Source organism: Poecilia reticulata, chromosome 19, assembly GCF_904066995.2.
Source record: "Poecilia reticulata chromosome 19, P_reticulata-male-v2, whole genome shotgun sequence".
Lineage (NCBI taxonomy): Eukaryota > Metazoa > Chordata > Actinopteri > Cyprinodontiformes > Poeciliidae > Poecilia > Poecilia reticulata.
Window position 1 is genome coordinate 11,706,882 of NC_088848.1, and position 27,999 is coordinate 11,734,880.

Below are 27,999 nucleotides of genomic sequence, written 5' to 3' on the forward strand. Positions count from 1 at the left end.
CAGTTTCTGTCCGTCTGTCCCTGCATGGGATAGAATGAGCAACTGCCTGCTGGATCTTTCCATGGCTCTCTATTTTTCACTTGTTTTTCTGTGGACATGGCTCTCACAAATCTAAAGATTTCTAGCATTCAGGAACAGATGGATGAGATGTGCACAATACCTGCTGGAAGAGCTGATGGTGTTTACCTGAAACCACTGCAGCAGCTTTAAAAGCATTTCTCCAAGTTTACTTTTCAAATTTCTTGGACTGAATTTTCCTAACTTCAGGCTCATTTTAGAAGCTACAGGAGGTGTGGATTCTACCTTCTAATCCACATTTTTTTTCTTTCACTTGCTCAGCCGTCACTGTCCGTCACTGTCATGATATCCCATTCCCTCTTTCTAGGGTTTCATAATGCTTTGGGATCTCTGCGAGGTCTCGCTCTCATTCAGAAGCTGGGCTGAATTTCATCCCTCTGTTAAAAGAATAAAGGGCAATGAAAGCAGCTTCAGGATGAGTTAGTACTACGTGTTTGTGGAGAGGATGGGAGCTCAGTCAAACAGAACCTGGAAATAAACTGAGCATTAGGTGTGAGCTGCGCAACTTTTGTTGTTAGGGTTATACTTACGAGTTGTATTTGAATGTATTGATCACAATCATGGGAAACGCAGCTGGAAGTGCTGATATTTCCCAGGGAAGGGATCTTAAGGAGACCACAATAACCAGCCCGGAGTCCGCTGGGCCCCAGAAGCAAACGGCGGGACTGAAGCTTCCGATGCCGCCTGACAACGAGCTGGAGGAACGCTTCAACGCTGCACTGGTGAGTCCTGAGGAGCACTGCTCTGTGCAGCATGTCAACAGTGGAAGGAAACAAAATATGTGGACTATGTTTGCAATGTGAATATCAGAACAATCTTGTCATTGTGCCAGTTACACAATGCAACCAATAAGATACATAAGAGCACATTTGTTCTGGACTGTTTTAACTAAAGACACTAATCTGCAATTCCCCTCCTTAGATTAGACCTAAATTCCTTGAGTATTGGTCAGTCAATAAGTGCTGCCAAACACTCCATGGGTTTGTACTAATGGAAACTACCAGCTGTTGCTTATAATCACCAAACAGTCTTGGCCTTGTCAAAATAAATACATTGGACACTTCTGCACCACTCAATAGTTTTAGGTCAATGTATTTTATTTTTGGCTGAAGGTTTTATTGTAGTCACGTTTTAATATTTTTTCTCAAGCTGATATTTAAACAAAAGTCCTTAAGAGCACATAAGATTGGCATAATCAATCTGTATACATTATGACCAAACAAATTTCCCTGGACAGATCGCTGGTCCATCTCAGTTGTAGATCAGCTGACCAGGACTGGAGTTGCAGATCCCTGCTTTACAGGGAAGAGTGGGGAATCACTGACACTCTTTGAGGAGTTGCATTGTATTCCCCACAGCCATACCAGCCAATAAAGTCCATTTGTTGACCCACTTTTCCAGAACTGTTTGGCTTTTGCTTGTGGTTCCGCTCACATTATTCTAACTCAGTTTTGTCAAAGGTTATAATGTCTTATTCTTAGACGGCAAACACTGATTGACAGTGTTCTCTACTTCTGAACTGCTGTTTGTCATTACCAAGACTTAGAGCTGTAAACAGGCTGGACTCAAGCCCAGGTTGTGACGGTAAAAAAAAAAATAAAACAATACAATACAAAAGGAACACGCAGATCTTGAGTCCCAACAAGGAAGCTATGTTCAGAATGCAGCCAGACGACTCGCTCGGTTATTATCCACATTCCTCTTCCCCTTGCCATTCTTATCTCAGAAGCTGGTGCTGATGTTGACGTGACACATATATTCTTTAAGTTTACAGACTGTCAGCTGATCTGCCAACCAGCACCTTAATATTAACGTCTTTCTTCAAAAAAGATGAATCGGTGAATGTTAGCTAAACCTGCTTTCTGTATAACAGGAATACAAGTAATATATCCTCTGCAGATGCTCTATTTTTTTTTTCTTGTCATTCAAAGTTAGGAGATCTCCAAGTCTGTTTATGTTCAAAATGCATAAGAAACTTTTAAATATTTTCTTAGAGTCCAAGCTAACAAAAAAAGGTTTTCTTCCTACAGAAAGAATTATGATGGGCATAAATAGAAAAGTAGCACAAGACCAGATGGACTGAAAATCAAATCACGTTTTTGGGTTTCGCGACGCCTTCCTTCAAGTTTCACATGCAGTAACTGGTCAAAATAAAACTGGAGGTAAAACCTGGTTTAATTTTTAGCATCGAGTGTTGTGTATCTACTGAGACTAAAAGACACTGTTTTGAGACAGTCCAGAAAACTGGGCAAGTGAAGATTTTGATTTCAGTGTTTTCTAGGTCTAATGAGTATGGGGGGTGTAGGAAAAGTAGAAAACTTCTCTTTTATACGTCTAGGATTTATTTGAAATTTATTTGTCTGTCCATCCACTGTAAATACCTGCTGGAAGATTGCGAGGGGGCTGGTGCTCAACTCCAGCAGTCAGTTCAATTCCTGACTCTTCTTGGTGAAAAACAGTTTTTGTAGCAGGTTTAAAATTCCTAAAAGTCTTACATTTAGCCATCTTAATTTTAGGTCTTAAAAACTCCTAAATATGTTTAGATTTCTGTCCTTGGCATTTAAATTTCATTTTGTTATTTCAATCCTGCTTCCATGTCACGGACAATATCCACATCTATACATTTGCATGTTTTGCTTACCAAATGAGGCAGTCAATTTCTTTGTGTGAAGTATTTGTTGTTTGTTGTGAGGTTTTGTCTGGTTCTGCTGCAGGTAGAAAAAAAAATCTGTCCACAACAAAGATGGAGACAGAGTGAATTTAGAGGCTTCAGAGTTGAGCACCTCTTCTCCTCTGTGAATATGTTTATAGGTTTTATGCAAAATACTAACAGGGAATGCAGTGGTGGGTAAAGTGTAACATGAAGATAAAAGGAGGAAGACAGGTGACATTTAGTTCTTGATTAGAAGGTATTTCCTATATGTTCTATGTAAAAGAAAAAATGATGCAAAAGATTGCAAAACTCCTACAATCAAATTGCGTTTTGTTCTAATTCACCAGCCACGCAGCCATAGGGTATTTCAAAATGTGCTTTCAGCATCTTTTCATGCTACTTCAATGCATGCGTTTGTTCATAATGATCTGCAAATTATGTGCTATAAAATTTTTTTGCTTCTATGTCTTTCCTACCTATTTCCAGATTTTTCCATTTTGAAACATAATCATCATTGCACCAACATACCAGAGGTCTAATTTGTGTGGCCCAGAAATATTCTTTTAGGGCTGGTAAACCCAGACCTCCTCTGTCTTTTGGGAGCTGAAGTGTTTTATATCTGACCCTGGGTTTCTTCCCGTTCCACATAAACCTTGAAATCCATCTGTCCCATTCTACAAATTGTTTTTGCGGAATAGTCAGTGGTAGGGACTGAATCAGGTATAACAGTCGTGGTAAAATATTTATTTTAATTATCTCCACTCTATAACTGAGATCCAGGCCAATGTCCAAACATCGCCCCAAGTTCTTCCTAATATTGTGGTTTATTTCTAAATAATTTGCATCATAGAGTTTGTCAATTGTTTTGGTTATGTTTACCCCCAAATATTTTATATATTTCTCATTCCACTTAAGTTTGTAGGTATCCCTTATTTTCTGCTGTGGGGAGTAATTTATTTTCAGGATCTGTGTTTTTTCCACATTAATTTTGTATCCAGAGAATTTCCCAAGCATTGAGATTTGACTAATCTCAATGTTTGACTAATGACCATTTGACTAATGGTCATTACTCTGTCCTTGTATCATCATTTTGTGATGGATCTGCATTGTGATCTTAACGTCAAACACCTGTGAAAGGATGAATTATGAAGGAGGTTGAATTAAATTTTTTGAAACAGGAGCGTATAAAGGTTTAGAGGTTTTGAGTTTTAAGAGCTTGTTACAGGTCCCAGGAGTAGGAACTGTACTCTAACAGAGTGGGACACACAATCAGAAGAGAAAATAAACAAAGAGTCAGCAATGACGACCAGCGCTTCTGTTGACATCCAGATTGCATTTGAGGCAAACCGGAAGTCTATCCCAAAAACAACCTGAAAGCAACGTCCCCAAACAAAAGTTCCGCTTCGCCATTACCGCTCCTGTCCCCACCTCAGGAAAGCACTATAAATACAGATAGATTAACTTGCCTAACTGCAAATGATAACAAAAATAAAATAAAATACTGTGGTGGCATTTTTAGGGGCACCACAAGCGTATTGATGGGATTTTTTCAACATTCTTCCATAAACACATTTATGAGGTCAGGCACTGATGTTGGATGAGAATGGCTAGATTCACAGTCACTAAATCGTCCCAAAGATGTCCAGTCAGATGATTTTTTTGTGAACATTCATGTTGGAACACATCCCCAAGCTGTTTGTGCAAAATTGGGAACATGAAATTGTTCAAATGTCTTGGTATGCTGAAGCATTAAGGATTTCTTCCACTTAAATTAAGGGTTTGAGCCCACTCTTCTTATGAAGAGCACCACAATTATCTCAAATCATCTACCTCCGTTAGACAGGTACTGTTCTCATGGACACTCCAAATTCCAGATTCATCCATTGTGCTGCTCAGTCATGACCCTATTCAGTGAAGCTCTCTGTGCATTAACCTCGAAATAATCTGACAACCACAAAGTTTGGTGGTCTGTAGTCATCGACTCTGTAGAACTTTGAAGACCTTTGCACACTTACCCAGCTCAGCTTTCATTAACCCCACTTCTTGATTTGACTGACCTGACAATTTGTTTCTAAGTTGCTGTAGTTCCCAATTGCTTTCACTTCGTTATAACCCCACTATTCCAGCTACTGGTGGAATATTTAGTTGCAAGATCATTCCACAACTGGAATCACGGCTGGATTTCACACATTGTGGACATGGAAGTGACACCCGAGTTCAATGATTTAGAGGGGTAAATAAAAAGCAAAAAAGTATTCAACACCTCCACCAGACTTCAACAAACATCTTACATTGAACTGTGGTAAAACTCTGGTACTAAAAAAAAAGAACAAGGGTGAGGGATGCTGTCAAGCTGAAGAAGGAGTCCTATTGGGCCTTTTTGGCCTGTGGGACTCCAGAAGCAGCTGATGGGTACCGGCGGGCGAAACGGCATGCGTCTCGGGTTGTCGCTGAGGCAAAAACTCGGGCATAGGAGGAGTTTGGAGAGGCCATGGAGACAGACCTCCGTACGGCTTCGAGGCGATTCTGGTCCACCATCCGGCATCTCAGGAGGGGGAAGCAGTGCAGCACCAACACTGTTTATAGTGGGGATAGTGTGCTGCTGACCTCAACTCGGGACGTTGTGGGCCGGTGGGCGGAATACTTCGAAGACCTCCTAAATCCCACCAACATGCCTTCTGTTGAAGCTGAGCCTGGGGACTCTGGGTTGGGCTCTCAAATCTCTGGGGACGAGGTCGCCAAGGTGGTCAAAATGCTCCTCGGTGGCAGGGCCCCGGGGGTGGATGAGATCCGCCCGGAGTTCCTTAAGGCTCTGGATGCTGCAGGGTTGTGTTGGCTCACGCGACTCTGCAATATCGCATGGACATCGGGGGCAGTTCCCCTGGATTGGCACACTGGGGTGGTGGTCCCCCTGTTTAAAAAGGGGGACCGGAGGGTGTGCTCCAATTACAGGGGGGTCACAATCTTAATCCTCCCTGGTAAGGTCTATTCAGGGGTCCTGAAGAGGAGGGTCCGTCGGATAGTCGAACCTCGGATTCAGGAAGAGCAGTGTGGTTTTCGTACTGGTCGTGGAACACTGGACCAGCTCTACACCCTCAGCGGGGTCCTGGAGGGTGCATGGGAGTTCGCCCAACCAGTCTACATGTGTTTTGTGGACTTGGAGAAGGCGTTCGACCGTGTCCCTCGGGGGGCCCTGTGGGGGGTACTCCGGGAGTATGGGGTACCGGGCCCTTTGATACGGGCTGTCAGGTCCCTGTATGACCGGTGTCAGAGTCTGGTCCGCATTGCCGGCAGTAAGTCGGGCTCGTTTCCGGTGAGAGTTGGACTCCACCAAGGCTGCCCTTTGTCACCGATTCTGTTCATTACTTTTATGGACAGAATTTCTAGGCGCAGCCGAGGTGTTGAGGGGCTCCGTTTTGGTGGCCTTAGGATCGCATCTCTGCGTTTTGCGGATGTCTCCATTATTATGAGACACTTCCATGTCTCATAATAATCTTTCATTTGCAAGTATCTATACTGGTCTTGGTCCTCCAGTTCATATTTTTCCTTTAAGCTATTAGAACTCAGCAGTTTGCCCTTTTCAGCCAATTTACACATTGCTGTGGCACCTTTATTTGCCCATTGTTTGAAACCTATACAATAAATACCTGGTTTAAACCTCGGATCCCAAGCAAACCAGGTCAAACTCCTCGTTTCCTTCTCTAACTTGTAATTATCAATTACTGTATTCCATATTTCAATTGTAGTCTTAGTTATTGAATGTAGCTTATTGCTTAATTTGCCTAAGAGTATTTTGGCAACTTGGCAACTTTTGTAGTGATTTAAGATCCGTGAAGCTTTTCTTTTAGTTTTATCACACTTTATCATACTCAAACCTGGTTTGCGCAAAAGCAGTTTGTTTCTATAAAAGTCATATCTTCAGTTAAATTGTGAGTCATCTATATGTTGGGAAACAAAGCAGTAAAAAGTGGATTAAAAACACTTTGTAAAGCAGACACTTTTATTTAAGTGGGGTAAATATTCATACTTGTTCAATAAAGTTGATTTTTTACTGTGATTTATACTTTGGTGTCTACCACTCTGTAAACCTCAAGGGTTTACTGCTGCATGAATCCTCATCCGCACAAAAGATACTCTACTTCTCTAAACAATTAACTCCATTCACGGTGGAGTCAATTTGCCACAGAGTAAGAAATATCAAACAACCTTGCACAGACACACTCACACCTAAGGACAATGTAAAAAGACAAGTTTATCTAATATTGATAGACCATGGGAGGAAGTCGGAGTACCCAGAGAATCCTCACATGCACAAGGAGAACATGCGAGCTCTACGCAAAAAGACCCCAGGCTGGATTTCAAACCCATAATCTTCTTGCTGCCAGCTCTAATTTTTTTTATAGCATTTTGCAAATACAATTTTGAAATACTTTGTGATAATCGTGAAAAAGTTCAAGGGGTGTATGTAGGCTTCCGCAAAGGACTACGTTATCATCTACTATATAGCTTTATGCGTCGTCTACTGAAGCAGCAGTGTGGGTCCACTCCAGATTTTCTATTTTAAATGGCTACTCAGGAACATCTGCTTGTAATCAGCATTTATTGATCCTTCAGCTTCATTCATCAGGCTTCATTTATCTGATTCCCTTTCACCATTGATCTCCTGTCCTTGTTTTGCACAGAAACACGTGTTTTCATTTGCTCGCCACGTGTTTCTGACGGCTCAGCTCTTGCGTTTAACCAGACTTAAATTATTTGGTTAAACTGTGAGTTCACCTCTGAGCTGCTGGATGTAAAAAGTTGATCCTTCAGGCCTTCAGTAATGCTCCCAGTGCTGTCACTGCCTAGGGAGCGTTCAAGTTAAGCAAAATTAACTCCCCAATCGACCTCAGTTAACAGGGCTCGGGTACAGTTGGAGCAGGTGACACATTTGTGTGCCGGGCTGATATTAGTATAGGGTGGCCTTATCTGGATTCTTGTTAAAAAGAGAAGTCTTGTACTTTCTCTCATCCTCAAACATTTCCTCTCAGCTAAATAAGCAGCAGTTTCTTTCTGCTTTGGTTCTGGCCAATGTGATGAATTTGTGTGTTTTCAATGAGACTCATCTCCTAGATCCTCTAAAAAACTGGGCCAAAGGTTTGTAATCTGATGCTTGGTATTGTGTGTAAGATGGCCAATACTGTCGTCATCGTCGTGTTGTGGCAACATACAGCTGATAACAAATGAGGTCATCACATAACAACAAAGACTTGACTGCAGAACTGGACAAAAGAGGTGCTTTGAATTATTGAAGAACTCCAAGAGAAAGTATTTTCATGCAAGATTATAAAGCAGCTAATCAGATAATACTTTTGCATTGGTAAACATATTTTTTCTTTGTGTAAAAACATTATATTCAAACGCTGTTTTTCCTCCAGAATATCAGGTGAAGTTGTCTGATGACTTTTGTTTTGAAGGTCTAGAGTTTGCCAGGTTTTGCTGAAGGGTTGATTAGTACATTATTTTCATTTTCTATAAAATACTTAAAAAAAAAAAAAGTGAAGCTACAAGCAATATTAGGTAAATTTGTGTAATTTAAAAACAAATCCAAACTTTTTAAACTGAATTTCCTTCATTAACGCTGAAATAACCTTTTAATGCATCAAGTAACTGACTTCAAAAATGTGTTGAAACGGTGATGCATGGAATAAATAATAAAAAAAGAACTTTCAAAATAGTAGACATTATTTTACTTATTTTCAAATGTGATGGGTGGATATTCGGTTTATTTTAAGCTTACATATAATTGTTTATTAGTCTAATTTTAAAATACATATTCCTTAAACCTGATTATTATCTTTCAAGCTTCAACATTGTTTTTCCTTGCATTCAAAGTTAAGAAATTATCCCAACTTAAAAAGTGAAGCAAAACACAGCAGACAGCCACCTAAAAATACAAAACATACCAATTTTGTAATTTGATGGGGAAAAAAATATCACTTTCAGCATGACTAACTTATGTATGTGCTGTCATCAGTTGTGTTCCTGGAGACAACTTGGACAGTTTAACCATTGCTCTTGTGTTTTGTTTTGTTTTTTGCTTCCAGGACACGATGAATCTTCCTCCAGACAAAGTGCAGATCCTCTCCCAGTACGACAATGAGAAGAAGTGGGACCTGATTTGTGATCAGGTATGTTTAGATTAATCACAAAGCAGCTCACTCTGCTTCTGTTCAGCTGGATCTTTGTGACTTTGACACATTTCAGAGTGCAGATCCATTCAATACATTTGGAATATTATTGAAAAGTCCATTTATTTCCAGAACTTCATCACCTAATGAAAGACTTCATATAGATTAATAAACAGATGGACAATTGAAAGTCTGTTTCTGTTATGATTCTCTGCCTACAGTTATCGAACGACACTTAAAATTAGAATATTACAATTCTAATTTTAATTTTAAATTCAAATTTTAAGATGTAATATTAAAATTAGAATATTACATCACACCACAGGATGTTATTTTCAAAAGGTACTTTTAATGAGCCACATTGGGACGTATTCAAATTTATTGAACATGACTGTGCTTTGTGTAATTAGCGACAACGAGTGTTGCAGATGTCGTTGAACTATGAAGATAACCGCTTCACCACAGTCTAATTATTTCTTGCATTTGCACCAGAGATGTGCAATCAAACTGCTGGTGTGCGCCTCTCTGTTCACACTCAGTATCACTGCACTCCGACCGCAGTTCAGCATAATTACAGGCCTCTCTGTGTTTCTCTGCATCTTCAGGAGCGATTTCAAGTCAAGAATCCTCCATCTGCTTATTTGGAGAAGCTGAAAAGTTGTTTGGATCACGGAGGAGTCGGTTGGAAGGTACGGCCTACTTTCAGTTTTGAAAGTCAAATTTATATATATATATACATTATAGTTTAACCTATACAATGGAAAAAATGTTAACTGCATTTCAAAAATATATTAGATGTAGATGACATTTTTTAATTATGCTCATTTTTGTTTCCTTTATGTCAGAATCGGCTTGTTGTCTTATATTTAGGTTCAATTTAAGATTTGTCTACAAGCCACTAATTACTTAGGTCTTCTGTACATTTTTCTTTTTTTTAGAGGGCAGCATTTATTAATTTTAAGTTGATAAAAAACACACACGTAGTTAAATGAAAGTACCCGAAAATGATTTTATATAAATAAAAAAGAACAGTATAAAATAAGCTGCTCACATTTAACTTCTAAAACATTTTGTTTTTCTCAGAGGTATAACAAACAGTTAACCTTCTGTGAGGGATATTTAGCTCAGTCTTTTTATTCAAATGTGATATTTTCTGAGTAAATGTGTCAATGGCCTCTTATGTACTTTAAATGTGTTTTGTCAGTCTAAGAGACGTGTTCAAGAGCTGACTCAGGTCCTCAGAGAGCTGGAGATTTCCCTGAGGACCAATCACATAGGGTAAGTCTCACTGAAGTGTTACATAGTTTAACAGGTGGAGAAAAGACATTGGGATACAGAATGGGTAGAAAAGCCACAAATATTCAGCTTTACATCTGTTTGTATGGCTCTGCTTAAACCCCACTGGTGAGAAATTTGAGAAACCGTTTTCCATAAAATTTAAAATAATTCACATGCAATTTACATACAATAATTAATGTATGGATTAATTAACATTATAAAATTTTTCTGTGGTATGTTCCTACAGCTGGGCTCAGGAATTCCTAAATGAGGAGAATCAGGGTTTAAACGTGTTGGTGAAGTATCTCTCTGCCGCTCAAACTGCTGTTACGTAAGTATGGATTAGAAATATAATTTTTTATTTTTTTTTAAACCCAGAAACAGACGTCACACAAATTATGTAAAATGTGTTAATCTTGTTTTTACAGTCTCTTTTGTTGGAATGGCTTAAACCTAGAACATTGTAAATATTCATCTAAATGAGTGCAAACACGGCTTTTCTTTCGTGGCTGTGATTTACAGGTCAGACACTGAGACGTCTGAAAATGGCGCACTGCCCTCAGATAAAGGGAAGGCTGCAGACAAGTCAGTGGAAGACGTCGGCAGAAATCCGAACGAATCCCCAACCAGCCACGGCACGAAGCTCACTAAAGCGTTTACAATCAAGTATGAGGCATTTCTGAATGTTGTTGATAAAGTTTATTCAGAATGTCAAAGAAATTACATGTGATGAGTGTTAAATACAATGTCATAGAATTAGAGAGAAATTAGGAAAAAACAAAAGGTCATCAAATTCAAGAGACTTAAATAAGAGCCATGTAAACATGTAATATGCAAACCAATTAAATTAAGTTTACTTTAGCTTTAATTGTCAACAAATTAGAGCAACAAATGTAACTTTGCAAGATAAAGATGTTTAATTCATTGCAATTTAGATTAGATTGCAGTCTAATTGAATAAACAGCTGATTTAGGTAATCATTTATTGACAATTCTCAAAATGTACGATCTAAAGAAGCACACCTGACTGCAACAAGTGATTGTTCCAAAACCAGAGTTATAAGGAGTTGTCATTCGCTGATCCTATGAAAATCAAAGAAATACCAGACCAGGACAGCATTCTAGGTAAAAGGTAAAGAAAACACAAAGTCAATAACAACAGCAGCATCAGAAGCAGCTTTGTCCCAGGAAAGGAACAGATTATCACAGATTCAGTCGACTGCTCGTACACTCACAAGCTCATTTCTGCAAATGATTGAATTCAGGTGTTTCAATTGCTTCCATGGCCAGTTGCATGAAATCCAGCTCTTGCTCTATCTCAGGGGATCAGCAAATACCAGCATGGTTTCGTGATAAAATGCCACCTGTGCAAGACGTTCAGTCAATAACTTTTCTAACTACTTTCCACAGGAAACAGATGATAGTTGCGTGATAAAGCGGAGGCAACTTAGCCACGAGGCAGTAGCTTTTGTAAAAATCATAGAGCGGTGCACAGTGCACAGAGGTCACCAACATTCTGCAAGCCAGTAGCTGCAGACCTTCAAAACAGTGTGTCCTCCAGATTACATCAAGAACTGTGATTAGTGAGGTTCATAGAGGAAGGTTTCCATGGCTGGCAGCTGCATTCAAGTCAGGGTTTTCCGAGCTGATCCCAACTTCTAGTTTTCTTTGGTTGTTTTCGTCTTAACCAATTCTGATTTAGCATTTTTTTTAAAGCACTCCAACACTAGAAAAAAACTGAACTGTGGATCCTTTGAATTGAGAAGTGATTTTGAATCCAAAGTAAAACGAAGGGATTACAAGATTGTTCTGATTTTTGAATTGAAACATATGTCCCCTAAATTTGATCAAATTTTTATTTAACTGAAAAAAGTGCACCAAAAGTTAAGTGTGGCTTAAAAATAGATGGCCTCAGTTGAAATTCCCCTTGATCATATATATATTTTTGCTGAGATGCAATTTGATCAAATTAAGAACCCGTTACTGTGAAGCTACTGAGACTGCTGGAGTTTCCAAGCCGACTTGACCTCGGGTACATGGTTAAACTCAACTCTAGTCGCACGTTTCCTGAACTGCCTTATCTTTCACTGATCTGAGATCACTGCATTCTTTTCATGGCGAGTATGAAGGTGTTTGTCTGGCCTCCTGTTGAACAGAAGGTGTTGAAATGTAAAAAATGTCTCAACCGGAAAGTCTCATAAGGAACGCGTGGACTCACATCAACTTCCCATTGTTCTATAAAAGATTATAAAAAGTTAAAACTTATAATGGAAATACAATAAATTGATTGTTTCAGAGTTTTGTCGGACAGTTGCATGAAATCTGTTAAATAATAATGACTTAGGTTTGTCTTGTGTTGTTTGATGCAAGTAAAAAAAATTTTTTTCATACACTTCTGGCATGATGAATATTGCCTCATGTGTAAAAATATATTTAAAACATCTCCTATATTATTTCAAAAAGCTATATACGTGTGTTTGTGCATGTGAATGTATGTTGGTGCAGCATGCTAAACTTCTACCTGATGGATTAATTATTCTCCAACAGGAGAGCTCAGAGGCCGTCGCGTATCGTGACTCAGAAGGACGACATTCATCTCTGCATCATGTGTCTTCGTGCCATCATGAACTACCAGGTATATAAATACTTACACTCCCACGAGGAAATTAATTTTTTCCTTGTGTGAATAATTATCACTGTTAATGCATCATTGCAAGAAAAATACTTCAGGATGCTTTGATGAATATGTATATTGAAAGAATAGTTCTAACTTTGAATTGAAATGAAGGTGATGACTTTAAGGCCTTTGTGTTTTGTTAAAAGTTATAACTACTATGTTTAAATTGCATTTGTATTGAAAAAAAAAAACATTTAATATAAACGTGATCTTTAAAATGGTGTCGTTACTTTTGGATCTCTTTTTTTTATCTTTTGCAGTTTAACAGACTTTTAGCTTAGTTTAGGTAACGTATTGGGCGATTTTGGTAAAGTGAGAGAAAACCTTGCTAAGACTAACGATTTTGTCTTTTTTTTTTAAAACATGAAAATTTGATAGATCTTAGAAAAATGTTTTAAATACAAGCAGAAATATGAATCATTTGCAACTGAAATAGTACAGAAGTTATGTAGAAGTATCCAGCTTTATGCAGCTAAGAAAACTCTGGGCTTCTTGTAGCTCTTGTGGCCTGCAATGGGACATTTCAGGAGAATTTCATGTTCCTTCCGACTTTTTGAGATGCCGAGTTAAAATTTTAAATTGATTTTGGATAGACGTGTAGGAGAAGGTATTTGAAGTTTAAAAAAGCCAGCATGGTTCTTGCTAAAATTTGTGCATCAACTCCTATTCTGAATTTTATTGGCAGTCTATTTGAAACCCTGATCACTATTGATACAATGTGAAAAGAGATGAGATTTCAATGAGTTTTTCCTGACCTCCATTTCTAAAATTTGCAATATTACAATAATTTTTCATGTTTTCAGTCCGGGTTCAACCAGGTGATGGAGCACCCAAGCTGCGTCAACGAGATCACGCTCAGCCTCAATGACAGGAACCCCAGGTGAAACCAGCATTATGCTATTAATTACACAAAACCTAACATTTACAGTCACTCTTTAACAACCAATACATTTTTACTTATGGCATTTTTAGCAAACATCAGCTGTTAAATTCTCTTTAAAATAGCAGCTCAATATTTCCCTCATGAGCTTAATATTAGACTTAATCACCTTCCACATTTCCGGTTCCATCATTACCTCAGAATTGCTTCCGGACCTGAATAAAATTCAGTAGACAAGAATTCAAATGTCTGAATAAAAGTGACCAAATCAGTGATTCAACTGATTTGGTGTGGAGTGCTCTAGTTAGTATCTGCATCTTACATTATTTTTTTCATGGCTTTTCAGAAAATATAATTGAAAATGCTTATAAAACAGCTAATTCTCATCTGAAACTGAAATTAGCCTCAATGCTAAATTGAAACTTTTATCTAAAAAATCCTGCATTTATTTTGGTAAATAAATGTTTTTACTCTTCTCAGGACCAAAGCCCTGGTGCTGGAGCTGCTGGCAGCTGTTTGTTTGGTGAGAGGAGGCCATGACATCATCCTGTCCGCCTTTGACAACTTCAAAGAGGTCAGATAACAGGCACCCATGTAATCAACATTCAGAGTCTGGACAGAGCAGGTTCCTGCCCTGTGGAAATTGTTTGACTTGATGGAAATTGTCCGAGCTTTAGATGTCAGTTTTCACTTCGTCCTTCCCGCTTTGTTCAGCTAAAAAAAAATAAGTTTAGAAAAAAATTAGAACTAAATTCTACTTCCGTCATAAGAAGTAAGGTGTATTTAAAGTCTGTGTCAGTAAGACAGAAGCAAAATAGGGAATTAAAGTTTATTAAGTTCAGACGAATTTCTAGGAAAGGTGCTTATTGTTTCAGTATTGTTGATTACTGTTCCACTGTTTACGATGAGCCATGGCCTAACAATCAATGTTAGACGTGGTATAAAAAAAATAGGAAAAAAGAGAAAATGATAAGAATTCAGTTGCAAAAGTGAAACCGACACATTTCAGTTATTTTGTTAACTTTGATTATGGCATAGAACTGATAAATATTCTGTTTTCTCAAATAATATGAACGTATATAAAATCATTTTAATGCATTAATGTAAACCTACTGAAAAGCATGCTCACGTAATGTACTGTAACTGAACAGAAAATACTTGGTCGATGTTTTGCATGAAAAACTGCATCACTGCAACGTAGCAAGGAGCGGAGTCCGTTGCTCTGCTGAGGTGCTGAGAAAGCCGTTTTCAAATCTTTTCTGCATTGTTGGCTCTGCTGCCTTCCATCGTTCTCCATCTTTGCTCTTGAAGCTCTAATTTTAGCTGCAGTTCACATGTAAATCTTCCCCAAACCCTTGAATAAACTTCCCTTAATCCTCTCAAAGCTCTACTTATCCCTGTTGCTTATGACCTTTTTTCTTTTGAGTTTTTTTTTCCTTCCACCGAGTTTTCCTTTAGACACGTTGAAAATCTAGTGTTGATCTTTCAAATCCAACCCTGACGATGGAGTGCCAGTGACTGACAAAATACCAAAACAGTGATCTTGATTGTGTTGACCATAACAAGACAAGTTATTATGAAGCACCATTATCGAATGGTGAAGTAACAAAAAGACCATAACCCTTTTGTATAAAACAAAGTCCAGAAATATTATCCAACTTTTCTGGACTATTTTCTGAAGTCAGAAAAAAAAGGAAGCAAATGTTTTCACTTTTTGGAGCAGCTCAAACTAAAAATTCATGTTTTTTCACTTCTACTAATCTTCCCCGAGTCATAAAGCACTTTAAAAAAAATTCTGATCTATTTATCATCGGTGCTCACACCAGCACCTCCGTCCAAGTGTTGCCCCGTCCAACAAAACTCTCTGAAGGAGTGTAAATATGCCAAACACTCACAGAACCTCTGACCTTTGCTTTTCATCTCAGTAGCAACAGCAGTCACTCAGAGACGCTGCAACCATTCAGAGAGACAGGAGGACAAACCTGAACTAGCAGCATTTATTTTTACTGCAGGATGTTACAAACCTGCTTTGCAGCGTGTTTCATCCTCTGAGTCATGGCAAAGGAATGCAGTCTGAGGGCCTAACTCACGAAATAAACTGAAGACTTAAGGTGCACAAAACAAGGAAGCAATCACACTTAAATGTTCTGAACTCACTGCAAATGCTGCTTTCCTCTCTGCACACCATGTTAGTTAGCAGTAATCGACAACGCTGTTTGCTGTCAGGAAGAAATGGGGAAGACAATAGAGCTTTTCTTAATTTTAGTGCCACAGCAGCGCCGACATGGGTGTGAGTCATAAGGGAGATGATGAGAGATCCTGTGCTTCCACCGTAGAGGCAGGTGGGCGTCGGGCCAGGAGGCGGTTTATGTGTCGCTCGGCAGCAGAGGTACAGCTTTGTTTGGGCTCCTGCATTATTTAGTGGACATGAGTTTGCAAAAAGGAGCTGGTGGAAGTTCAGTCAGTTGTGTAGCAGAAGGGGGAACTGATGAGGTGTTGACAAAAAAGAAAACGTTTAAATGTAACCACATACTCAAACGTTTTTTTTCTTTTTTTTCTCTCAACTGTTCTTTTGTTTGGTCTTTTCTGGAGCTGAAAATGGTTGTTGATTCTACACAAGTGGGAAATCGGCAGTCTTCTTCTCTATATGGTGTCTGTCCCCAAGTAGATTGTGTGTTTGCCAAGAAACGCATGACAGCGTCAAAGCATTATCTACATTCAGAGGAAAAAAAAATCCACTTATGATGAGAGCATACTGCCCCCATGTGTTCACTGCTGCTGGAAACTTTACTATGAGCAGCATGTAAAATAAGAACATGTTTGTTAATATTTCCTTTTTTTTTCTTCTTCTCTCAGGTGTGTGGAGAGAAAAGGCGCTTCGAGAAGCTAATGGAGTATTTTCAGAAAGAAGAAAGCAACATTGACTTTATGGTAAACCTTGAATCAAACAGAGATTTTTCAAAATATGACCCGTCAACCGAAGATGCAACAAATAAGTACTAGGAAGGAATTCAAGCTGCAAAGATTGGAAACTTTTTTTGTGGAAATAAATATAAAATCTCAAGCATTGAAATTGATAGTTATATTAAATTAATCAGTCAAAGTTCTTCTGAACACATCAAAACTTTTTTTTAAAATATATATATAAAGCTAAAATTTGTCCAAAACATTAGGTTCAAAGTTCTCAAACACATTCAGTTTTCCCCCAACACTGAGACATTTTTTTGATCCAAATAATGTAAAAACTGGAAAATATTCCAAATCTGAGTCTTGAGAAGTTCCTGAAAAGAAACAATCTTTACTTAATCTGTCCACCAGGTGGCCTGTATGCAATTCATCAACATTGTGGTCCACTCGGTGGAAAACCTGAACTTCAGGGTCTACCTTCAGTACGAATTTACCCAACACAGCCTGGATTCCTACTTGGAGGCAAGTTTGGTCTTCCATCCTCTGAACATGATAAATACAACTTTTAAGAATCGGAGCAGACATGCCTCACACCTTGCATTCATGTCTCATTTGCTCAAATTAAACTCGAAGGTGATGCTTAAATCTCTCCATTGCAGCAGTTGAAGTTTACAGAGAGCGACAGGCTGCTGGTCCAGATCCAAGCCTATTTGGATAACGTGTTTGATGTGGCAGCTTTGCTGGAGGATGCAGAGACCAAGACCACCCTGCTGGATCACATAGAGCAGCTGCAGGAGCTCCACACGCAGGTGAATGAACGGCACACACCAACTCCTCTTTAAAGGACACTTCACACACACGTTAGGGAACATTCAGGTGTATTCCATCACTTTTTATACTATTAATGGTATTTAGATTCTGTGACTTGTCAGGGACAATGTCAGTATGGTAAAAAGGTTTTCTTTAAAGTCTTTTAGCTGCAGTAAAATGACTTTATAGCAGAACTAAACAGTCAAATCTGTGTAAAGCTATAACAAAAAAAAATCAAAAGGAGAATTTCTCAGGTACTTAAACCTTGCAATAAACTTACATTCAGCTACAGTTAATTGGTGCAGATTTTGCTTTGCAAGCAGTAATATCAAACTTTATCTCAAACATTAAAACTTTACCATTTCATGTTTCAGCTGAGCTCCAAGTTCCAGGAAACCGAGATGGGGGCGATGCAGAAAGTCTCAGAGCTGGAGAAGAAGCTCATTCAGATCTGCAAAGAGGTGGACCCCTTAAAGGTACAGTACAGCTGATGCACACAGAAACACATAGTGTGCTGTAACAGAAAACATCTGAAAGATGCCATCATCCTTTGGCATTTAGAACATTTTACACATCAACAGTGTTCGAAGCAGGAGAAACCAGAATGAAACTTGATGAACTGTTTTAAAAACCTGCCTGAACAGAAAATAGCAGATCAGAGTTTTAAAGGCTTCATCTCAGCTCTTTTTAAAGTTTTGTGTGTTCTTTTTGGAGAAAGAAGAACATTATAGCAGCAGTAATTCAGAATAGCAATATCAACAGCCATTAGATCATGGGGTGATGAGGAAATGTTAAAACTGTTACAACAGCAAAAATGAGGGGTTGCAGTCACACACATTAGCTACAACAAGGGGAATATGACCTGCCTGCTGTGCTGCCAAAACACTCACATAGTCCGAGCTACTAAGACTGGAGTAATGAGTCATTTTTATGCATTCTGGTTATTATGAAGGGTGGAGTAAACTTTTTCAAGCTGTTGAACAAAATAAATACATTTTCTGTTATGTCTTGATAGACTGTTCTCTAATTAATCACATTTACCTGCTTATTTTAGTTGCATTAGGTGGCACTTTCATTTTACTCCCAACTCCTTGTTGGCCATAACTCTAACAGAAGTGGGGTGTGAATAATTATAGTCCTCAATATTTAGCTGAATAAAGTGACTGTAAACAATTGGATAACACAGCTGTTTGCCAGGTGCAGGCTAGAGCACAGAACAATGCGTCACCGATTGTTCCTACTATTGTGACTGTGGGTCAGTTCACTACGTAGTACCTTTGTAACTAATGCTTGTTTTGATGGTTACCAAAGTGATTGTCTACACCTTCGCATATGTTCAAGGCTTGTTTCTCTGTGTGTTTCTGAACCTAAACTGGATTAGAGATTAAAAGTGGAGACTGCGTTGGCTTTACTAGACGAGACAGACATTGCTTAGTTTGTGTCTGCATTAAAAAAAAACAAATTTTTACCTACTCCATCTATTAATGCCCACCATTAATAGATGTGGGCCCACATCTATTAATATGGGCACATTAATAGATGTGCCCAGATCTGGTTCCCCAGATCAGCTTTTCTTCCCCTTCATGTTCTTGTCTACAGTTTGCGTGTGATTTTAGAAAGATTTACCTGCAGTTTAGTAAGGTCTTCTGTTTTATGACTACAGCCGGAAGTTGCAGGGGAGCCAATCAGCAGCTGACATTCAACAAAGGAATCCAAGTAGGCAGCTATAGGACAGATGAATTATTATGAATCAGTGCATTTATTTGGCATGTGTATGCATGTGTGCAAACTCAAGAGTCTTACTCTGCACCTCATTTAACGCTCCTCATTTTGGACCAGCAGCCAGATCAAGCAGGAGACGGACGTGGTTCCTCTGATGAGCTGAAGCTGAGGGTTCAGGCTCTGGTGGAGCAGGGCCTCCTTCGAATGGACCACGCCCCCTCTGGTGAGCTGGTCCTTGAGGTGGTCCAGCGGGAGTCACAAAGAGGTCAGCACAGAAGCGTAGTTCTAACTAATCAGCTGCATTTGTTCTTTGATATTCCGAGAAGTCTCCCTTCCTGAAGTTGTTACGGTTTTTGCAGCGTGTCAAGATTTTATTTAAAGGCTCATTAATGTGCAGCGTGTGCAGACTTTGGAGATTTATACATCATGTGACTGATCCTTGCAGACACCGTCAGTGATCAAATAGACAGTACTTCCATCACCCCACAATCTCCAACCACAGAACTACCGAACTTTCAACCTCCCCCGCCACCGCCGCCGCCTCCTCCCCCTCCACCACCGCCTTCTGGAGGCGCTGGGGCGCAGCAGACAGTGGGGGGCTCAGGTGAGTTCACCATCACTTTAAACCGTTTTGGTCTTGTGGACTGGGCTTCTGTGCCGTCTGGAAAATTGTATTCGATTCATGTTCCAGGACTGGAAACTCTGTGGAAAATCTGTGTCCAGATTTTGTTTTTACGTTCCCATCATCTAAATGACCCAAACTTCATTTTATAGTCTGGATTTTCCAGGTTTCACATTTAAAGTCTGCAAAAAATAATAAAATTAAAGATTGAAGGTTTTAGTTTTACTTTAAAAAAAAAAAGACTGAGAATTCTGAATATGAGAAAATGGAAAAACACTGAATTTTGAAAAGTTTGTAGAAAATCCGAATGGTCTCAGTATATTTCAAAGGTCAACAAAATGGCGAATTTTCCTTCAGTGTCTCCAATGGGCAGTGAGTGGGAAGGTGTGCGATCATCAGACCTTTCAGGACATTCATCTCCCACCAGATGGATCATCATCAACCATCCTCATCATACTGCACAGTAAACAAAATCTAATCAGATTTGCCTAGTGTTTTGCCTTTTGGTTGATTTGTGATGGAGAAGCGTGTTTGGCTGAAAAATATCTTAGAAAATTATCCTTGACATCGGGTTCCCATTAGAAAAATGGTCTAGCAAACATGCAATTTCAGCTTTGCTACCCTGGATGCTGTTTGAAGTCTTTGTCACGTTAAAATGTCCGGAGAAAGTGGAAAGTACGCAGCACAAAGCCTGTGCACCACTGAGAAGCCACTGAGCCCCAGTGGACATGTTGCTCAAGCTTGATTGTTTTTTTCCTATTATTAAAAACCTCTCTAAGGAGAACCAGTGGTGTAAAATCTGAACATCTTAACATTTTCTTTATTCCTCCTACAGACAAACAGAAGAAGCCCATTCAAACAAAATACCGCATGCCACTGTTCAACTGGGACGCTCTGAAATTAGACCAGGTGGAGGGAACAGTCTTCGGCGAGCTGGACGACCAACACGTCTTGCAGGTTTGATCCGTTTGTGATTTATTCCATTAAAGTTTTTCTCAGTGAAAGGGAGATGGATGGTTCAATTTTTTTTTCTTTTTTGTCTAAAAACACAGATCTCAATTTGAATGTAATCTCAACATAAGGCATTTTGATTTTTCATTTAACTCCGAGGTTGATTTTTTTCTAAAATTGGCAAGCACTTCTGAAACTTTAGCTAAGCATGGGCCTGTATCTAGCATGAAGTTTCTAAGCTATAAAAGTGTTCCATCATCATACACACTTAGGTAACTCATAACAAAACTACAAACTTGGCTGGAAATATTTTAGTTGTGAAAAACAGTCATGAAATTCAAATTAGAGCTGCATCACATATAAATCTTAGAATAAGAGCAGCATGTCTGATTAGTAGCCAGCTGAAAGTTTACTATTCATGCAGAAGGCAGATACTTGCACTGTAAAGGGCAGAAAGGTGAAAAATGTACTTGTAAAGTACCTTTAAATGCATATTAATTTTTTACTTAAGAATAAGCACAGGTATATTCCATAAACGGTGTTAGTAATAGTAATATGCAATATGCTGTAATATTTTGCAGCTACTGCGTCTATGTTTAAAAAAAAAAGCATTTAGTTCATGTTATACGTTATTTTATAGTTTATCTAAAACCAGAAACTATTTTTATTCAGGGTTTTATGCCTGATAATCTCACACCATCACATCTCTTGATATCAGCAACACAGTTCTGCAGTTTCTGCTTTTGGACTAAAACTGTTTGTACTTTAAGTGAACATACTGAGATTTTAAGCAGAAATTTCTCTAAAAAATATATATATTGAGTATTTAAGTTAGAACCTTTTATAAGCAAAAATGGATAGAAATATCTGTATTTAGGTCATGAAAGTTTCTACTCTAATAGCAGGATATTAGCTGTAAATTCATTTAAAAAGAGATAACCTTCAGCCTTTTGTTTAAACTCGAACGTTTCTGCTGCTGTGCTTTTAAACTCTGTTTCAGGAGCTGGACATGGAAGCTTTCGAGGAACAGTTTAAGACCAAAGCTCAGGCCCCTCCGGTAGATCTGGGCACCCTGAAGAAGAAAATGGCCAGGAAGACTCCCAGCAGAGTGTCCATAATGGAGCCCAACAGGGCCAAAAACCTGGCCATCACGCTGCGCAAGAAACGCGTGGCTACATCAGACATCTGCAGCGCCATAGAGACGTACGTGCCGAACTTCAAAACTGTCAGGCGAATGTAGCGACCAGTAAATTCAGAGAACTGGTGTTCACACAGGTACGACCAGCAAGCTTTGAGTCTGGACTTCCTCGAGCTGCTGGAGCGTTTCATCCCCACGGAGTACGAGATGAAGCTCATCCAAACCTACGAGAGCGAAGGTCGGTCGCTGGACGAGCTCAGCGAAGAGGATCGCTTCATGGCGCGCTTCGGCAAGATCCCGAGGCTTTCCCAGAGGATCAGCACGCTGACCTTCATGGGAAACTTCACGGAAAGCATCCAGAACATCCAGCCTGTGAGTTTTATGTGGCCTGAAACGGGTCTCTACAGTCTGAGAAAACACAAATGTCAAGTGGGTTTGTGTGTGTGTGTGTTGAAGTTACTGTTTGGTTTTAGGGAAACCATTTTGCAAGGCTGCTTGTTTAGCTGAAGCCTTCATCACGTTTTCATTGTCGTCTTGCAGCAGCTGGATGCCATTATCGCAGCCTCAATGTCTGTCAGATCGTCCATGAAGCTCAAGAAAATCTTGGAGGTAAATATTTTTATTTAAATATTTCGTAAACTCCTGACTAACGCATATGCAGATGAGAAAACGCATTGCAATGGTTAAATATTTCCTTCCAACTTTATCTAAACAAAAAGATGCATCACATAGTGCTCCACTTGTTTCTGATTTATAGATAATTTTGGCGTTTGGAAACTACATGAACAGCAGCAGGCGAGGGCCAGCGTACGGCTTCCATCTGCAGAGTTTAGACCTGGTGAGAAACTCTAAACTGGATTAAAGTTTGAGTCTGCACCCTCAAGTAGCTATGAATTTGTAGCCGTCTCAGTCTATAGTTTTTCTTTAACTGCTCTGCTCTGCCGACTCCTTTAAGCTACCGGACACTAAATCAACAGACCGCAGACATACGCTGTTGGATTTCATCGTCAGGATCATCCGGGAAAAATACCCGGACCTGCAGAATTTCTACACTGAACTGCAATTCCTGGACAAGGCAGCGCTCGGTAACCTCCAACATCACATGACTCTGACCTACAAACAGCACCACACGTGTTTATAACATTTTTGCATATCCTGCCTAAGAAAAAAAAGCTAATCAGAGGAAAACTCCACAAGTGACCAAAGTTTTCATTGATGGAGTATTTTACATGCACAGCTCAATACATCTGTGCAATCAGATGAATGGTTTACCAGCTGGCTTCTGCAAAATTTTCATTGCGCATCACTGTTTGATTTTTTTTTTCTAGCAAATTTTCTTAAATTGTTTCAAAGTATGAATTTCAGAGTAACTAGGATTTTTAGCATGACGCAAACTTTATGCGAAGAGAAAAAAGACCACACACACACAAAAAAATGGCTCATTGGAACATAAACATTCCAAACAGCTAAACTAAAATTTGTCCCTCAAATTGTAAATTATTCCACTGAGCTCAGATGGAATCTGACGGGTGACGGCATGTGAAGCCACAGTAGAGGGTCCATGAATATGCAGCAACAATATGCAACATTGATACATGTAAACAGTTTTCTCGTCACAGCTCTGCTAGAATATTTCTAACGTATTATTTTCAATCCTCATCTCCTGCATGCAGAGCAAAATTGCACCCAGTCTGGATCAGTAAAACGCCTTCAGCTTGCAGCACACTGCAGTTTTTCAGGCAGTTGTATTTAGTTTATTAAACCTTCTGTTTTCCTCTGATTGTTTTTAAGGAGTCAATCATAACTATTCACATTTCTATTACTTTCTTTTTTTATTCAGGACCTTCCTCATTTCCCAGCAGCTTTTTTTTCAAATGAAAAACGACCCCCTCTGTGGTTCTAGTTCTGTTACAAATTAGGCCGATTTGAGAGAGCAGTTAATGGGGAAACGCTACGGAAGACGACATTGGAGATCCAATTCAGCAGCTCACACGATTCTGAAAGACTATTTTTCTTACATTCCTGCAAATACTGTGAGACTTACTAAGATTTTACTTCATTATCCAATAAATCCTGCTGGTTTTTATGTCTTTTATACTACAGAAAGGTGAGAAAATAGGCAAAAATGTTCACTTCAAGTTCACAAAATCACAGAAATGTACTTTTGAAATGAAGAAAAGTTCTTTAAAATATCATTTGAATTCAATAAAATTTATATTTATGATGTTATGCAGTAATGTGGCTGAAATGATGGTGCTGGAAAGAGGATACAAAGAGAGATCTCTTCATTTCCTTATTAACAACAGCTTCTCTCATTATAAACCTTTGTTTTTGCGTGCTGCAGTTTCCTTCGACAGCATCCTGAGGAATCTGAAAGCTCTAGAAAGAGGCATGGAGCTGACCAGGAGCGAGTTCTCAGCAGAAGAAGAGAACCCTGTCCTGAAAACGTTTCTGGACACCAACGCGCCGCTTCTCGACTCTCTGAAGGCCGAAGAAAAGACTGCCCAGGTCAGCCTCAGTGAACTTGACTCATTTACTTTTATGTTGGTTTTGTTTGTTTCTACTCCTCACTTTTGTTTCGGGGGGTCATTGGCATTCAGGATACATACGAGTCGGTTGTGGAGTACTTTGGAGAAGATCCCACAATGACACTGCCCTCTGAGTTCTTCTCTGTTTTTATCCGGTTCATCAAAGCGTACAAGGTCAGAGATTTCATAGCTTAAAAAGCTCTCTAAACAAGTTTTACTGCTCAGCAGTAATGAATTTGATATTACTCTGAGGTTTATAACCAGTTTATATCTAAATTTAGTTTTATCTACAGGTTTCAGTCAGAATAATGTTTTTATTGCTTTCTGACAGCAAGCTGACCAGGACAGCAAGGAGACGGAGAAACGACAACGTCCAGCTTGTGACGATCACTCCGCTCCTCCCAAACCTGAGCCTCAGAGGAACACGGTAACAGCTCAGCTTCCGTTTTCTAATAATTATCACAGATGGAACGAATGAAACGGCCAGTCACTTCAAAATGACTAGAAGAAACTATACTTTCGAAGACTCAACTACTTCCACTCCCTGTACAACGACAAACAAGACCGAAACGACATACAAGAGCTTAAAGTCAAAGAGAAACGACAAAGTTTCTTTGCAGTGCGCTCCTTTCACGCGTCGTGCTGCAACATTGTATGTGCTGATATCTTGAGAAGGTATCCTAATTGCTTGGCTTTTTAAAAATAATTGTATTCAACACCAGTGGCATTTATTCAAAAGCAATATTTTTTGTTGTTGTTGCAGATTCTTATTCCAAGTTCGTTTCTTGACTTCTTATTGAAATATTTAAGTTTTAGAATTGTTTTGTCCAGATATGCTAAGCTTTAGGATCTAACCACTTGCTTGAAAGAAATATTCAAATACATTATATGCACATCAATTTTAGCTACCGAATCAGAAAATTCTGTAAGAATAATCATACAAAATTTAAGAAGGGCAATTACACTGCTTATTGAACATCTATACTTTTTCCACACAGATTTTTCTAATTGTAACTGTGCACGGTTTTGAAAGGGGGGTCCTGTTTAGTTGTCAAACAAAAAGATGAACTCTGTTTTCAGAAAGAAAATCACAATTGTAGAAACTGTTTTAAAAAATCTCGAGTGAATTTAACTTACCAGAAATGTTAAAACATTTCCCACAACACGATTTACAGATAGTACAGATGAATAAACTCAACTCTGTGTAAATCATTACTTTGTCAATCAGCCTTTTAAGACAAATTGAGCTTTGAGGGTTTTTTTTTCCTTCCCACTTTTTATATGACTCGTATGTAATTCATCATTTGTTTCATTTCGGATTAAGTTTAGGGAATACAACCTGTATTATGTTAGGGAAAAATACAAAAGCTGGTTTGAGACGAAACACCAACTTTCTGACATCAGCAGTCAGATAAAAATCTGGTCGTGATTTACTGTGGTATTATCTGTCGCTTTAAAACCTCGTATTAGATGGTCGGGAGTAGTGTCCCCCCTGATGGCTCTCTAGCAGAAGCAAATCTGATTAGTAGCTTATATTGCAACAAGAAAACCAACCGCAACCCAATAAACTGAAAGACAAGGGTCCCTGGGTGTTTTGATATCATAATTGATCCAGAGACATGATTTAATAACCTGTGCATGTGAGACCAATACTGAGCCTGATTTCCTCTTCCAGATTTCTATTATGTGCAGACAGCCTCAGATGGATCTGATCGCAGAGCTGAAGAGGAAGCAGGGGTCTCCTCCGGTGAGGGAGGGGAAAGACGGCGCTATCGAGGACATCATCACAGGTAAGAAGCCACCTGAGACTGTGTCTGGCTGCGGAGTGAAATCAGTGCTTCCTGCTCGTCAGGAAACGGGGAAACGGTGGTTTCCTGACAGGCAGGCAATAGATTTAATGGTGATTTCATACGTTTAACACCATTTCTGCATTAAGAAAAAAATAAACTGTTAAATCTGCTGCTTTGCTACTTCTGACACTCTTCCTCCTTTCAGCAAGTTGTCACTCTCTTTCCTGTAACCCTCTTTTTTCCACCCATCCATCTCTCCAGCTCTTAAATCTGCGCCCTTCGCGGCTCGCTCAGCCAAACGCTCCTCTCATCTCTTGTGCGACTCATTCTTCAGCGATGAGGTGACATCTTCAAACTCCGAGCACTACTGTGTTATAGACAGAAGAATATGTCCTGGGTAAAAACTGTGATGTAACGCAAACATTCGGAAGCCTCAGAGATATGGATAATTGTCACAATTTAAATCAAACTGATGTTGACTTACAATCTCAGCAGGAGTTTCAGAAACTCCACTGAAGCATCTGGCTCAAGGAGGACGAGTTTGTCTACAGGGTTTCCTCTAGAGACTTCGGCTCCTCTGAATCATCTGAAAGCGTCTGCAGGATACAAGTCCCCGTTGGTTCCTTTAAACTTAAAAATATACGTAGCGGAGTTTAAGGCCTGCAAAAAAAAACAGCACATTAAATGAGACTCAGTTTTTCTACAACAAGAGGCAGACGTGTTCTTTAAATCTGTACTTTTAAAATCGAGAAATAATTCCTCCATGATGAGCCATAGAAAAATCTGGTATCCAACAGTTTAACCAAATAAGTCATCAGTGGACAAAATAATCAAAGTTTTGGCAGAAGTAATTTTAAACTAAGTGGGGACACAGTATTATTCTAGCTGTAATGCAACACAACATGTAGGACCACATGAAGATTTACCCTCCAATTCAGTTCTTCACATCGGTTTTCATCAATTGTCAAATTAAAAACAATTGAATGAACTATGAATGAATTGAATCAGAAGTGATTTAGAAGATACTAAAGTCAGCAACTTTTCATTGCTCTGCACTTTTAATTGATTTTCAACATAGTTACAAGAAAACTTTTTTTTTTTACTAACCATTTAAATATGTAATTCTCCAACAAAGAACTGAAAACCAAATTTGAATCTTTATTTTGTCCACTATAAGGCATCTTTTGGTTTCTGTTTCACCTCAGATTTAAGGAATCAGCCATACAGACGGACAGACGGTTCCCGTCACAGCGCCAGGGGGATACCGGGCCAACAGCTTCAAGTATCTTCAGACATCTCCCTCTGAACTATGGAGCTGGAAGTAGAAGGTGTTCAACAATGAAGGAAACTTTTCGGCCTGTTCTCATGTCATGGTGGAAACGAAAAAAGAAATCCCAGCTGCAGCTCTGGAGAGTTCTCCTGATCCTCACAGTGAAAGTGGCAGCAGAAATGTTGCCCATCTTGCATAATCAAATGCAGAAGCTTGATGTTGATGATACCGGATGCCATCAGGACAATTTCCAGAGTAAGCAGCACAGCCGAGATCCAGCACAGAAATGTCTTCTATGGTTCAGATATATCAGAACCAGAACAGAAACTGAATCATAACGGAAGAACTTGAGAGAGTCCACTCAGAAATGGGTTTTAGTTATAATTGTCCCTGCTGTTCTTTGCGTCTCCGTCTGTGGTAGTTTTCATACATTACACCAAGGATTTTATTAAATTATTTTAATACAGAATTTATGCTTCGCTTTGGCGTTTGAACAAATAAAGTATTTTACACTCCTGCCATTTAC

General features: G+C 39.1%; 1 protein-coding gene and 1 long non-coding RNA gene across 4 annotated transcripts; one reads left to right on the forward strand and one right to left on the reverse strand.

Moving 5' to 3' along the window:
* On the forward strand, nucleotides 1–27,994 carry fmnl1b (formin-like 1b). Of its 3 annotated transcripts, XM_081600969.1 has the most exons (27): nucleotides 1–800; nucleotides 8,818–8,901; nucleotides 9,507–9,590; nucleotides 10,106–10,179; nucleotides 10,427–10,510; nucleotides 10,702–10,845; nucleotides 12,726–12,813; nucleotides 13,659–13,735; nucleotides 14,216–14,309; nucleotides 16,592–16,666; nucleotides 17,054–17,164; nucleotides 17,302–17,451; nucleotides 17,827–17,928; nucleotides 19,292–19,439; nucleotides 19,620–19,778; nucleotides 20,632–20,753; nucleotides 21,748–21,950; nucleotides 22,023–22,257; nucleotides 22,426–22,494; nucleotides 22,643–22,723; nucleotides 22,841–22,970; nucleotides 24,230–24,393; nucleotides 24,486–24,587; nucleotides 24,745–24,840; nucleotides 26,089–26,203; nucleotides 26,465–26,544; nucleotides 27,409–27,496. In XM_081600969.1, the coding sequence occupies exons 1-27, from the start codon at nucleotides 639–641 to the stop codon at nucleotides 27,412–27,414; spliced, it is 3,039 nt and encodes a 1,012-aa protein (XP_081457095.1). In that variant the 5' UTR covers nucleotides 1–638; the 3' UTR covers nucleotides 27,415–27,496. The 3 variants fall into 3 exon arrangements, with proteins under 3 accessions (XP_081457095.1, XP_081457093.1, XP_081457094.1); XM_081600967.1 differs by lacking the exon at nucleotides 26,465–26,544 and having other exon boundaries at nucleotides 2–800; nucleotides 27,409–27,994; XM_081600968.1 differs by lacking the exon at nucleotides 26,465–26,544 and having other exon boundaries at nucleotides 2–800; nucleotides 19,295–19,439; nucleotides 27,409–27,994.
* LOC145549171 (uncharacterized) lies at nucleotides 17,386–19,368 on the reverse strand. The gene is made up of 4 exons (XR_014085151.1): nucleotides 19,263–19,368; nucleotides 19,079–19,176; nucleotides 17,812–17,903; nucleotides 17,386–17,490 (listed from the first exon to the last, which is right to left on the reverse strand). It is a non-coding gene; the product is annotated as an uncharacterized LOC145549171 (long non-coding RNA).
* Nucleotides 27,995–27,999: the final 5 nt, after the last annotated feature.